At 32.4% G+C, this 15,741-nt stretch overlaps 1 protein-coding gene across 1 annotated transcript; it reads left to right on the top strand.

The window, feature by feature from the left end:
- Positions 1-624: 624 nt before the first annotated feature.
- On the top strand, positions 625-14,462 carry LOC134692635 (aplysianin-A-like). The gene is made up of 7 exons (XM_063553093.1): positions 625-712; positions 5,521-5,718; positions 6,176-6,368; positions 6,943-7,047; positions 8,138-8,347; positions 11,573-11,687; positions 13,779-14,462. Exons 1-7 carry the CDS (start codon positions 625-627, stop codon positions 14,460-14,462), a joined length of 1,593 nt encoding a protein of 530 aa, XP_063409163.1.
- The last annotated feature ends 1,279 nt before the right edge of the window (positions 14,463-15,741 follow it).

The following is a 15,741-nucleotide window of genomic DNA, read 5'->3' as shown; positions in this document are numbered from 1 at the left end:
TAAAGTACTAAAAAAGTACCATATTTTAAAAGTAATTTTCCAGTACCACAGATTTTTTGTACAGAAAAAGTACCTATGCAAAAGTAGCAGTGTATGCAAGAGTCTAGTACTAAATGAGAGTTCGTAAAGTGCTAACAGACTTGCTTGGGAAAGGTCATTAAAGAAAAGTCCCTCATTTTCCCTACCATCACTTGAATCCAAAATACCAAAAAAATAATTTGAAAAAAGCAATCGGGTTTATGCACAAGTTTTCAATAAAACACGAGGATAAACTTTACATATCCAATGCTCAACACACATTTTGTAGACTCAAGTGATATGGCTGAACATTGTATCAATATCAATAAATAAAAAAAGTTGTCAAACCGGTCCTCAAATTATTTCTTCAAAATATGCAATCCATCATTTAAGTGCCTCTTAAAATATATGTTGCCTATCATTTGCATACATTAAATGAGTCACGTCATTTGTATTTTTTTAGTTGTTATGTTAATGTGTTTCAGTTGAGATCTTTTAAATTGACACGTGATAGAAAAGAAACTTGATCAGCATATAATGTTAATATAAATTGATGTTTTTCACTGAGTTACATATGTACATACAGTTATGTTCCAGAATTACAATATGTCTGCATGGAAATCTGTTGGTATAATTTTCATCATATTTGTTGTGGCTATAGAGGCTAGACACCATAAAAGACGTCGTTATTCCTGTAAGTCATTTCTTATCTTATTTCAGTTTTCAATATCAACTGCAGTTTTCAATACAAATTGAAACATAAGTATTAAAAAAAACATATTTTATATTTTATTTACAAAGATAAAATCATATAAGGAGAGTCACTGGTTCATTTCTTTTATAACAATTTGTATGTATAACATTTAAAAGAAAATGCACCAACGAGAGTCGCAAAATGATAGCAAGGAGTCTGTAAAAAGTAGAATCACAAACGCACTGAACTTCGCATAAAATTAAAAAAAAAAAGGAAAGTTCCTAATCAAATGACAAACTCAAAAGCTTAAACACATGTTTTATAGCTAGCTAAATCCCTCACTTGTATACAGTGATGTATTGTGTGTCGTTGGTTGCAGTTTATAGCATCTCTGCTTTTGTTTTTCCACTTGAAACCTTTGGTTCTAGTTTGAACGATTTAACATTTTGTCACGCTGGTGCTTGTTGTCGCTAACTATTTACATAATGAATTGTTCTGACTATTGAAGGCCTAAATCTACATCATTCGGTCTTTAGGGATATTTGAACGATGACAATCCTACAATATCTTCTTTTATGAAGCTTTTTGGCATAATAACTTTTGTAAGTATCGATTATCAGGTTGTCAGTATGTTGACGATGTTAATATCAGCTGTGAGTCACAAAATGACGTGTTTTGTAGAGTGATCGCAGCGAACGAGACACAAAAGCATTCATATTGTGTCGAACAGCTAATATTATATATATAATATAGTATTTATAATACCAATATGCAGATAACCTAATATAAGACTTATTTGAGTGTAGTTGCATCTGTTGGGAGTTTTTCCTTATTTCAACCAGCAACCACAAGATGACTAGATAAGGTCGGGTCAAACTTATCAACGTCGGTTCAAATATTATTTCGCTGATATACTGAATATCAAAAGTAGAATTCCAGTACTACTAACTTTTGGTACAGAAATAGCTCCTATGCAAAAGTAGCTGTGTATTAAAACATAGATATAATATTTATGGTATAAGTTACTTTTTATGTCATATAAGATATATATATACTTATACGAAATTTCACAATACATAATACAGAAATATATTGAAAGTTTATACATGTTACACTCCTTTTCAACAAGGTGTTACATAATAATTATTCCAGTAAGACATGTTGCATGTTAACAAGCGTTAAAATTGAAATCGGCGTAACGCGTACTTTAAGACAAAAATGGCTTGCCATTTTAATCACACACTCCTTCGATTTATATCTGTGAGACTCAAATCTATGATGGGTTCCAAATCTATGGCAGATTCCTAATCTATGGCAAATAAGATGTCATGCCATTCCAATTATATGGCAGATTTTTAAAAATCCTAATCTATGTCAAGTTTTGTAACTTCCTAATCTTTTGCGATATTTTATTGTGTCCACGTCTATGGAAAATAAATTGCAACAAGTGAACATGTACGACAACGGAAGCATGTCTATAAACATTTGTGAAATAAACAGTAAATACTAGTCAACAAAATAATGGCGGCAAAAACACGTAAATGATGAATTCATAACATAAATACAGACTTCAAGATTGAAATGATGTGCCTTGTAAAAATAAACATTTTCTAATCTGTGCATTTATTTAACCAACTAGTAATGAAGGTCAATGAACGTTATGTCCCTTAACAAACAAGAAGGTGGATTTTTAATAAATAAAAAAAGGGGAAAAAATAAAAATGAACAGTTTGAACGTTCAAATAATGTGTTATTCATCGTTATGGCCTCTTTTTTATTTTATGACAATCTAAATAAAATTGGTATCCGTTAATTTCATGTTTCACTTTATAAACTTTGCCAACCGTAGACAGTTAAATGTTTACTTTAATAACTCCTTTTCTGAAATATCCGCTAGTGAAAAAGCTCGGTGTCCTTGTTCATAGCGGACTTCGACCGGTACAACACATTGTGTCCCTTTTCTGGCGTATGGGTCGCATCTTCATGTAAACAATCGTCAAATTGTTGTCATCTAGAATGCTGTTCAAATCTATGGGTTCTGCCATCGTTTGCGGCGGTGACGATGTAATATGGCGTTATTGAATTGTGACGTTATATGTTAGATCTGCCATAGATTTGGAGAAAACAAAAATCTGCCATAGATATAGGAAGATGTGGTGTGAGTGCCAATGAGACAATTCTCCATCCAAATAACAATTTAAAAATTAAACCATTATAGGTTAAAGTACGGCCTTCAACACGGAGCCTTGGCTCACACCGAACAACAAGCTATAAAGGGCCCCAAAATTACTAGTGTAAAACCATTCAAACGGGAAAACCAACGGTCTAATCTATATAAACAAAACGAGAAACGAGAAACACGTATATATTACATAAACAAACGACAACTACTGTACATCAGATTCCTTATAGATTTGAGTTGTTTGACGTTTGTAACGTCATATATGCCATATATTAGGAATCTGCCATAGATTTGGAACCCGCCATAGATTTGAGTCCTACATATCTACTATTGGCTACTTTCCATACGGTATATTATAAAGACTATAACTGCACTTGTCATAAAATTGTAAATATCCAAAAAGCCTTGTGTAGTAAATATGATTAATTCTTTAAATTATAATTGCGTTTGATAAAAACCGCCATCTTTATACGTATGTGTGTAAAACAAATTTCGTTGTAGAGGAGTCTAAAAACAGCACAAACAACATTTTTCAAAGGGCAATAAAGTGCAAAAGTATATTGTAACAAAACGCATTTGACTAACAGGTCGAACAACTGGTGTTCTTTTTAGTCAACCATGTTCACTACAATTGACGATTGCCAAATAAATTGATCACAAGTCTAAAAGGGTTTTTACATTACCAAAACATAACAAAAAACGAACAAATGTAAAATATAACAGATAAAAGATATTCTTCATCTGTATAATCACGTTTTGAAATGAATCCTGTTAATCTATTTTGATTATAAAAACTATCACAATCTTGAAATGTAAACAAAACATCCAGTTTAAGAGAACATAAGTGAAGCTGATACAATTCAAAAATTCCAAACACGACAAGAAGACTGCAAAGATAGGCAAAAGTGTGTATAGTAATTTGCTTTATGAACTAGTACCACTCTAAAACTCCAAATCGACCACAGATAAAATTTTACAACTGCGCGGTAATACAGTCCAAATAAACAGCCCTGACCGATCTAAGCTAGTATAATATTTTAAATTTTACACGGGTAGAGCAGATACAACATGTACTGCGTATTCAAACATCCAAAATAAGTAGCAGTTTGATAATGATTACAAAAATGAGTAATAAATACTGCATTCTTATACATCTCCGCCAATCCTTTTATTAAACTCGTATGTTTAAAACAATCCTAAATGTGTAAAAGTCCAGTCCAAAAACGAGGGTTGGTTTCGGGCCGACAGACTTGCTTGGAAAAGGACATTGATGAAAAATCATAGAACGAGTCACTCATGTTCCCTACCTACCATCAATGATTTTTCGGCTATCACTTGTATCAAGTAAAAAGTAAAATCAAACAAATACTGAACTTAGAGGAAAATCAATTCGGAAAGTCCATAATCACATGGCAAAATCAAAAAACAAAATGCATCAAAAACGTATGGACAAGAACTGTCATATTCCTGACTTGGTACAGACATTTTCAAATATAGAAAAAAAGTATTTGAAGCTTTTTAAAGTGTTTTCTTATTTTAACCAGCAACCAGAAGATGACTTGATAAGTTCGGTTCAAACTTATCAAAGTCGGTTCAAATATTATGTCGCTGATATACTGAATATCAAAAGTGGAATTATAGTACTACTGATTTTTGGTACAGAAATAGTGCCTATGCAAACGTAGCTGTGTAAATAAATAAAGATATAATATTTATGGTATAAGAAATTTAACTTATATAATAAAAGTATATACTTAAACGAAATTTTACAATACATTATACAGAAATATATTGATAATTTATACATGCTACACTCCTTTTCAACAAGGTGTTACATAATAATTATTCCAGTAAGACATTTTTTCATGTTTACAAGCGATGTCATTTAAATCGGCGTAACGTGTACTTCTAAAAAAATGGTTTGACATGTAAATCCCACACTCCTTCTGTTTATATCTACAACTGGCTAATTTGCATATGGTATATTATAAGGACCATATCTGCATTTGTCATAACGTTGTACTAGTGTTTAATGAATAATATTGTTGGTCGGCTTTAAAAAAAAAAACATTTTGAACTTAATCAGCAATGCCACTTTCATATGTTTCCAAAAGTTTGTTCAATGTTCTTTTATGTATGTTTCTTGTGAAAGGAGGAATTATACAAACCATACATACCGATAGAGAAAATAAATATTTCATGAAAACCTAGGAGTAAAATTAAAGGACTAAAAAGAAATGGAAACCGAGTGGATAGGGTCGGAAAAGCAAAAGAAGATATAAAAAGGGACAAACAATACTTTCGCCTTCCTTTTATTCATTTGTAGCAGAAGTCACAAATGTCCTAGAATAACGAAATTCTTTGAAGAAAACATGGATATATGACGTTCAATCCATATTATAAAAGTAACAAATGATACTATATAGAGTCAGTTTTTTCAGGGACACGACACCTTAAACATAATCTTAAAATAACATACATGATTATTCTTCAAACAGAAAGTTGTATCCTGGAATTAGTACGCACAATCTAATGGTTTTATTTCATATTGGGGCAATCAGGTAACATAAAGATTTCATATTTAAATGTTTACTAAACTTAGTATTTTCTGATGTATATTTTAAAGCGAGGTCATGTGATGATGTAGCTATAATAGGAGCCGGTATAGCTGGAACATACGCTGGATGGAGACTCAGAAACCTAAATAAACACATAACTGTGTACGAATACTCTAACAGAGTAGGAGGAAGATGTTACACGATGAAATTTCCAGATATTCCTGACATAAATATTGAGCTCGGCGCTATGCGATTCTTTGCAACACGTAAGATTAAAAAAAGTATAGAGTCAAATTTAAAAAAAAAATCATCAACTAAAATTATAATTCTAAATTTCAGCTTCTTTATATTCGGAAAGAACAATTCATTTTTTTTTCCTTATAGATCATCGGTATATGTTTTCCCGAGCAACATTTTCTTATACTTTGCCAAAATGAAAATTTACACTGCTCTTTACAATTATATAATAAAAAGGATGGTTCACCTTGTTATTGTTCGTTAGGCGTTGAAAAGTGTTTATTGAGTAGGAAATAACAAAAATAAAATAGAAATTTTTTGATCTGCAAGGGGGGATAAACTGTTGATACATTTGAATAAATAATCACTATAACATTGCATTATCTAATTAAATATTGAAATTTAGTTATCAAAATAATGCATTGATATGATTTAAACTGATCTTACTACTTATTACATATTTTTATATAATATGTATATTTTCAGCACACAAATTACTGTATGATACAATACGAGAACTAGGACTTCCGGTTCAAAAATTTGTTTTAGGCAGTGGAGCATCAGCTGATACTACTGTACACGTACGCGGAGCACATCTTCGATACAAGGATTTAGGGGGTACCAGTACTCCTTACAAACTACTTCCGAATGAGCAGAAACCAGTTAGTCAACTTCAATGGTACATTTTACCTAAGTTGTTGCTTACATTTATCAGATCTGTATCCCTGAATAAGTTTTAACTATCAAATGTAATCATGAACAATTGAAATAGTTCACTTGTCCGACCTTTGCAGAAATACGTCATTAATTAGAAAACTTAAAGAAATGCCATAAATTAGAAAACAACACGAACTCCTAATCAGGTAGTGAAATCAAGTGCTCCGGAAGGGGTAAGCATTTCCCGTACCGTATACGGCACCCATCGTGTTACTTCTTTGTTCAGTTCGGTAATGATCTAAGTTATTAAGACTGCGGAAGAAAATCATATTTTGATTCTGACACACTTTTATCATTATTTGCCAATCAGCTCATGATGACGACCGTAATATTTCTTGATTGATGATCTTAATTTAAAATTATATCATGCCCATTCAATATAATAATTATACTAATTTATGAATAAATGATACCTTTAGATATTCAAAGTACCCCATCATAAATGTAATTCAATTATACTTTATATTTTGTACAAAACTTTGATGATAAAAAATAGTTGGTTATTTACTTATCAAAATCTGTTGTAAAAATTTCAGGAAAATGTTTACGAATTATACCGACGTACTAACGACTAATGTCCCTGAAGATGATAAACGATTTCAAATTAAAGATGATGATGGACTTCAAATGTACAAGCAAAGGTAATATCTTATTTTGTTTTATTGATATCAATTATTCAAAATTAATGCGTGAGTGATGGTGAATAAAACAAAATGTCTGAAATATAATAGTTCAAAAGTGTCAAAATCAAGGAAAGTTAAGCATCAATTTAATGAATTAAGAATGTTAGATCAAAAATAATATAAAAGATCCGACTTAAAAGGATCTATTGTTTATACGTCCGTCAAACCGCAGCTTAACTATAGAATCAATTTCAAGACGTTTCTACACAAAGATCAACAAACAATATTTGGGCGAGTTTGAGTGTGACAAGTTTTTCTTTTAATGTGTTTTAATGTGTTATGAGGTCTAATAAACACCTATTTCCACTTCCGTTAGAAAATATGTTAAAAGAGCAAATACATAGAGAGAAAATGTATAGGACCAAGAATAAATACCTATTTCAATTTCCGTTAGAAAATATATTTATAGAGCAAATACATAGAGAAAAATGTATAGGACCAAGAATACACACCTATTTCAACTTCCGTTAGAAAATATATTAATAGAGCAAATACATAGCGAAAAATGCATAGGACCAAGAATAAATAACTATTTCAATATATTTCTCAAAGATCTTATTTTTGAGTCTTAAAACAATAATTTGATGGGGATGTGAATTGTCATAACCCCTGCCTTGACTGACAGATGGAATGATCGGCATTTAATTTAGATGAATATATTAGAGAAGAAGAACTAATTTCTGCCCAAAAAAGGTTTTATCTACTCTTTGGTCGGGTTGTTGTCTCTTTGACACATTCCCCATTTCCATACTCAATTCTGTTTGTAATTGAAGAGAAAATGAAATTTAACTGTCATAGAGACTTTCCTTTTCTTCGGTATTTATGTGATTTTACGTTTTATCCTCCAACTGTTAATCTTACTTTATAATGTAAGAATCGTACATGTTTTTGACGAAAGGAAAACTCATTAATTTTAAAAGCTTTAATAAGTATATCAGTATGTCAGGGGAAAAACCCGGACCGGAATTAAAACGAAAATAACAGTCGAACACACGTGAGTGGAAAATATTACTAAATTGCATTTCATATTTGTGTTCTATTTTTGTAGTATCAATTCGTTGTACCATAAATTCCTTAGCTCAGAAGCACAGAATTATATCAGAGACACAGCTTCCTTCATTAGCTTAGGTTTAAGTGCATCGGCAAAGGTTAATACATCGCCTCCGTCTCATGCAGAGAATGAAGTTTTAACAGTTACATCAGGATTTAGTTCTATACCTGAAAAGCTTCTTGAAGAGTTCCTTCGGGCGAGTCGAAGGTGAGTTCAAAATGAGAAAGGTGATAGCAACATCAAAGTAAAACTGAAGAAATCATGATCAAATATAAAAACAATAAAACGACAACTGTCCCAAAATCATCACACATAAAACTAGCGAATGAGAAAACGAACACAAATAAAATTCTAAGGTAAACTTTAATGTTTCTCTATAGTGGCAAACAGATCCTGATTCACTCATGACATTCCTTCAAATCTTATATGTAGAAGTTAGATCATGCTTCACTCATGGAACTCGTTCAAATCTTAGATGTAGAAGTTAAGATCCTGCTCCACTCATGGGACTCGTTTAAAGTCTTATATGTAGAAGTTAAGATCATGCTTCACTCACGGCATTCGTTCAAATCTTATATGTAGAAGTTAAGATCATGCTTCACTTATGGCATTCGTTCAAATCTTATATGTAGAAGCGAAGATCCTGCTTCACTCATGGCACTCGTTTAAATCTTATATGTAGAAGTTAAGATCCTGCTCCACTCACGGCACTAGTTCAAATCTTATATGTAGAAGTTAAGATCCTGCTTCACTTATGGCATTCGTTCAAATCTTATATGTAGAAGTTAAGATCATGCTTCACTCATGGCACTAGTTCAAATCTTATATGTAGAAGTTAAGATCCTGCTTCACTTATGGCTTTCGTTCAAATCTTATATGTAGAAGTTCAGATCATGCTTCACTTATGGCATTCGTTCAAATCTTATATGTAGAAGTTAAGATCATGCTTCACTTAAAGCACTCGTTCAAATCTTATATGTAGAAGTTAAGATCATGCTTTACTCATGGCATTCGTTCAAATATTATATGTAGAAGTTAAGATCATGGTTCACTCATGGAACTAGTTCAAATCTTATATGTAGAAGTTAAGATCCTGCTTCACTTATGGCATTCGTTCAAATCTTATATGTAGAAGCGAAGATCCTGCTTTACTCATGGCACTCGTTCAAATCTTATATGTAGAAGTTAAGATCATGCTTCACTTAAAGCACTCGTTCAAATCTTATATGTAGAAGTTAAGATCATGCTTTACTCATGGCATTCGTTCAAATATTATATGTAGAAGTTAAGATCATGGTTCACTCATGGAACTAGTTCAAATCTTATATGTAGAAGTTAAGATCCTGCTTCACTTATGGCATTCGTTCAAATCTTATATGTAGAAGCGAAGATCCTGCTTTACTCATGGCACTCGTTCAAATCTTATATGTAGAAGTTAAGATCCTGCTCCACTCATGGAACTAGTTCAAATCTTATATGTAGAAGTTAAGATCCTGCTTCACTTATGGCATTCGTTCAAATCTTATATGTAGAAGTTAAGATCATGCTTCACTTATGGCATTCGTTCAAATCTTATATGTAGAAGTTAAGATCATGCTTCACTCATGGAACTAGTTCAAATCTTATATGTAGAAGTTAAGATCCTGCTCCACTCATGGAACTAGTTCAAATCTTATATGTAGAAGTTAAGATCATGCTCCACTCATGGAACTAGTTCAAATCTTATATGTAGAAGTTAAGATCCTGCTTCACTCATGGCATTCGTTCAAATATTATATGTAGAAGTTAAGATCATGCTTCACTCATGGAACTAGTTCAAATCTTATATGTAGAAGTTAAGATCATGCTTCACTTATGGCACTCGTTCAAATCTTATATGTAGAAGTTAAGATCATGCTTCACTCATGGAACTAGTTCAAATCTTATATGTAGAAGTTAAGATCCTGCTCCACTCATGGAACTAGTTCAAATCTTATATGTAGAAGTTAAGATCATGCTCCACTCATGGAACTAGTTCAAATCTTATATGTAGAAGTTAAGATCCTGCTTCACTCATGGCATTCGTTCAAATATTATATGTAGAAGTTAAGATCATGCTTCACTCATGGAACTAGTTCAAATCTTATATGTAGAAGTTAAGATCATGCTTCACTTATGGCACTCGTTCAAATCTTATATGTAGAAGTTAAGATCATGCTTCACTCATGGAACTAGTTCAAATCTTATATGTAGAAGTTAAGATCCTGCTCCACTCATGGAACTAGTTCAAATCTTATATGTAGAAGTTAAGATCATGCTCCACTCATGGAACTAGTTCAAATCTTATATGTAGAAGTTAAGATCCTGCTTCACTCATGGCATTCGTTCAAATATTATATGTAGAAGTTAAGATCATGCTTCACTCATGGAACTAGTTCAAATATTATATGTAGAAGTTAAGATCATGCTTCAATCATGGCATTCGTTCAAATCTTATATGTAGAAGTTAAGATCATGCTTCACTCATGGCATTCGTTCAAATCTTACATGTAGAAGTTAAGATCATGCTTCCCTCAGGGCATTCGTTCAAATCTTATATGTAGAAGTTAAGATCATGCTCCACTCATGGAACTAGTTCAAATCTTATATGTATAAGTTAAGATCATGCTTCAATCACGGCATTCGTTCAAATCTTATGTGTAGAAGTTAAGATCATGCTTCACTCATGGCATTCGTTCAAATCTTATATGTAGAAGTTAAGATCATGCTTCACTCATGGAACTAGTTCAAATCTTATATGTAGAAGTTAAGATCATGCTTCACTTATGGCACTCGTTCAAATCTTATATGTAGAAGTTAAGATCCTGCTTCACTCATGGCATTCGTTCAAATCTTATATGTAGAAGTTAAGATCCTGCTTTACTTATAGCATTCGTTCAAATCTTATATGTAGAAGTTAAGATCCTGCTCCACTCATGGAACTCGATTAAAATCTTTTATGTAGAAGTTAAGATCCTGCTCCACTCATGGATCTCGATTAAAATCTTATATGTAGAAGTTAAGCAACATCTTGGCCGATACCCTTATTAGTTCATTAACTTTATTATGTAAATTTCTCCTTCACACATCATTATCTCACACGTTTTCATTTGTCAGTTGAGCTGTAGATAAAACATTGTGTTTGGAAAATATCGTAAATTTAAGTAAAACATCGCGTGAATAACACAATAATAACTGATCATGTGTTTTTGTAATATCAATGTAACGATCAAGTGTACAACTGAGCGAATGCAGATATTTCATTTTATTTTACTAAATTGATGAAACAACTTATATTTTCGTTCCATGAAACGAAGCAAATATAAGACAAAAGCCAACAAGGAAAAATCAATTCTCAAATTCATTGCATCTGAACTAAATTAAAAATATATATGTAATATATTTAAACAACAGGCACAATGTTAAGCTGAATCACCACTTAAAAGCAATTAAGAAAATGAGAAATGGTTATTACAACTTGTACTTCGAACGTACGATTACAAGAAATGGACGGACAAGCATTGTAAAGGTAATTGATGTATCAAAATACTATTTAAATGTATAATGGAAAAACTATATTGGTTTTCAAAGGTATCAGGATTATAATTTAATACGCGAGACGCGCATTTCGTCTATATACGATTTCATTAGTGACGCTCATATCAAAAAGGTTTAAAAGCCATAAAACATGTACAAGTTAAGACTTTAAGAGCATTAAGGACCCAAATTCCCAAAAGATGTCCCAAATACGACTAAGGTAATCTATTTCTTGGATAAGAAAATCAATAGGTGTTTAGAAGGGGAAAAAATTTTAACAGGAAATTTATCAAAATGACCATATAATTGGTATTCATGTCAACACCGAAGTGCTGACTACTGAGCTGGTGAAATGTTAACTAGCAATGGCATCTTATAAAACAATATTAATTTATATAAACTCATTATAATACAAATGTGTAAAGGAGTATGTTCGATAAGGTCCTAAAATGGCCCCCTTTTTTAGCGTAATTTTCAAATTCGGATTTATTGACCAATATCACGAGAAATTATAGCTAATACATTGACTAGATAGGATATAAGCCATTTTGTTGAAAATTTTACTTTGCTGCGTTTCATTATGACGTCACAAGTTGTACTCATATTGATTTTTCACGATAAAATCAATGAAAATGGGTAAATTGCCATAGATGATTGGACAGGAAACATAGAGCGCATATGTCGACAAAAAAGATCTTTTAAAATAACATTTGTGAAGACATTTCACATGTCTTATTAGAATATTAAGCTTGTCGATGCCTGCGCTCTATGTTTCCTGGTCCTTCATTTGGTTGAAATCCAGCTGATTTGGTCAAATTTCACCAAAATTCCTTATCTTGACCTTTTTGGAAATAAAAATCAACGTGTTAGAATTAAACTTCGACAAAAACAGTTCTGTTTAACTTTCTCACATGTCTTTAAGGCAACTTTAAACATTAATTGTCTTGTAACTATGAACTTTGTAATTGGGGCCAAATATGGCCCTTACCGAACTTACTCCTTTTGTCTTATGCATAGTCCGTTTCTGTGTGTGTTACATTTTTATGTTGTGTCGTTGCTCTCCTCTTATATTTAATGCGTTTCCCTCAGTTTTAGTTGGTTATACCCCGATTTTTTGGTCCATCTATTTACGAGTTTAAAAAAGTGGTATACTCCTTGATTTGTAAACTTTGTGTCGCGTTTGTTGTTGTTTTCTTAACGCTACAAAAGTAGAAAAATACATTGTTTAATAAGACCTTATTTACCCTTTTTTTTAACTTTCAATAACTGAATAATGCATGTACATGTTATTTGTAATCAGACTTTTTACAAACGTAGAAACAAATACTTCGTTTAATCTGTTTGAAGTTAGAAACAAATGTAGCGTTTTAGCAAACAAACGACAAGCAACAAGGCGCATTTGTAGCGTTTGCATAGTTTGTCAAATTGTATGTCAACTTTACAAACGTATTTTAGAAACAAATAATCAACACATGTGCGCGCTTAGTCGTTTGTGTAGTTTGTGTTAGAAAGTCAACGCCTACAGTTTGTTGTTCATCTTGTGTTAGAACAAACGCTACCATTGCTTCTAACTTCACCATGATTGAACGTTATTTTTACTTTTAAGTCTGTTTACCAACAACACGTGGATGCGTTATCATGGTTATTGAAAGTTCAAATAGGGTCAGTAAACAGTGATTAAACGATGTGTTTGTTTCTACATTTGTAGCGTGTATATAACAAACGCCACATAACGTTTAAGAAATTTTGGTTAGCAATGAATGCACTCTGAATTAAAGTACCATATTTCATACCCTTAATAAAAACAAAGGTATATGGTGAAATGTACACAACATTTTACAATCAGAGCTGCTCATGAAACCACCTGTGTTAAGCGAGTAAAAATGTTGTGTTACCATAATCTAAAGTTCGGGTCTTATAAATTTCAAATAAATTGAACCTGTATTAGCCGTGATTGATTTTCACACGGAAGGCAGATACAGAACCACTGACATTGGTTACTTATACATACAATACTCTTGTTTTCACTATAAAGTATATTAAACAATATGCAAATACATTAAAATAAATGTTTTGTTTTCAGAATAAACCTTTGATAAAGAAGTGTGCTAAAAAGATCATCCTTGCAGTCAATAGATTATCACTTGAAAGGCTGAACTGGAAAGGTTTGCACCAACCTCATATCAGAGAATACATAACCAAATCAGTGAAAGATGTCAGCGCTGGGAAACTTTTTCTAGCTTGTAATATCCCTTGGTGGAGAAATTCTCCGGTTTACTCCAAATATGCTATATCAGATACCCCATTAAAGCAAACTTCCGATTTCGGTACATCAAAAGCTAATCCTACAAAGTCCATACTACTACCCATGTACACCGATAGTGAAATGTCATACTGGAACGAACTAATTGAAAGGGAACATGGTAATATAAATAATAGGGATGTGGTCTTCTCCGTTGGAAAAGAAATTGTCAAAGTTACAAACAAATATTTGTCTGCCATATATCGACTTCCACTTTCAGACATACCACCACCAATAAATGGAATTTTCGGTTATTGGCAGAATTATCCATATGGTGGGGCGTGGCAGCTATGGATGCCAGGATATATATGGCCGGAAGTTGAAAAACAGATGACAAAACCGTCAAAGAATGATGATGTGTTTGTAGCTGTAAACGCATTCAGTTCTCGCTCTTCGTTCTCTAACTCAGCGTTGCAAGTAGTGGAGCTCGTTATGCCATATTTTGGTTTAAAATGTAGAGAGTAAAACTATTACTTTATTTTTGTAGTATGTGCTTTTTCCTTTTCAGGACTTTGCAATTAAGAAATAAAACCTGTTCGTCATAACTGTGTTGTAATGAATTCTTTTAATCTGAAATGATGAACCAAATATATAAACTAAATTATTTGCACTTAAAGATCTATAACTGCTTAAATTGCACCCATAATTTTCTTTTATTCTCATTTTTAAACGATATATTAAAGCAAAGAGAAAAGAAAGACGAAAGATACCAACAGGGACAGTCAAACTCATAAATCTAAAACAAACTGACAACGCCATGGCTAAAAATGAAAAAAATACAAACAGAAAAACAATAGTGCACATGACACAACACAGAAAACTTAAGAATAAACAACACGAACCCCACCAAACCTAAGGGTGATCTCAGGTGCTCCGGAAGGGTAGCAGATTCTGCTCCACATGTGGCACCCGTCGTGTTGCTTATGGGATTTCAAATCCGGTAAATAGTATAATTCGGTTGATCACGTTCATGAGGAACATATCCGATATCATTTGTGAAACGGTTATTCCATAACAGTCAACCAACTCGTGATGGCGTCTGTAAAATTTACGAAGGAATGATTTCAATTTCACCATTTGGAACTCTTGGTTTAATAGCTTCCTTGTGAGCAGTAACCCTCTATCAAGAAAATCGTGATAGGAAATGCAAGCACGGGAATATCGAATCAATTGGGAGATATATACCCCGTATGCAGGTGCTGCTGGAATGTTGCTACTGTTGCCTGTCAGATTTGCTTTAAATGCTTTGCTTTGGTTTTTGAGGTTTTAGCCAAACACTGGATTTTACCTCATGTTTTAGCCATGGCAGCCATGTTTTATTAAAGAAACAGAAAATAAAACACAAACTTTATTCTAGATAACCCAAGGGCCATTCAGCTCAAATTTGGTTTGAATTGGTTCAGTAGTTTTAGAGAAGATTTTTTAAAGTTAGAAAATATGATAAACAAATTGTGTAAAATTGTCCTTAAATGGCAAATACCCTTTAAGGGGTCAATTAAAAAATTTTGTCATACGAATCTATTTGTAGAACCTACTTTGCTGAACATATTTGCTTATCGTTACAATTAATACTATTCAATATAATAACCAAAACCTCCAAAATGTCCTTAGGGTGGTACCTAACACTACAGGGAAATAACTCTGTAAAATCAGCTACACGTTTTTAGTACGATGTATTGTTAAAGGCCAGGAAAAGAGTATAAATAGCAGCCTATGAACGAAATAGTGGTAAATTGAAATTTCT

The sequence above is a fragment of the Mytilus trossulus genome, chromosome 12, assembly GCF_036588685.1.
Source record: "Mytilus trossulus isolate FHL-02 chromosome 12, PNRI_Mtr1.1.1.hap1, whole genome shotgun sequence".
In the NCBI taxonomy this organism is placed as follows: Eukaryota; Metazoa; Mollusca; class Bivalvia; order Mytilida; family Mytilidae; genus Mytilus; species Mytilus trossulus.
This window is presented reverse-complemented; position numbering and strand designations above follow the sequence as displayed.

What these genes read in the sequence shown, in the direction of transcription:
- LOC134692635 (XM_063553093.1), top strand. Translation starts at nt 625, where the DNA reads ATGTCTGCATGGAAATCTGTTGGTATAATTTTCATCATATTTGTTGTG. An exon ending in CCAGTTAGTCAACTTCAATG is followed by an intron (nt 6,369 to 6,942) that starts GTACATTTTACC and finishes TAAAAATTTCAG; the next exon opens with GAAAATGTTTACGAATTATA. An exon ending in GACGGACAAGCATTGTAAAG is followed by an intron (nt 11,688 to 13,778) that starts GTAATTGATGTA and finishes TTTTGTTTTCAG; the next exon opens with AATAAACCTTTGATAAAGAA.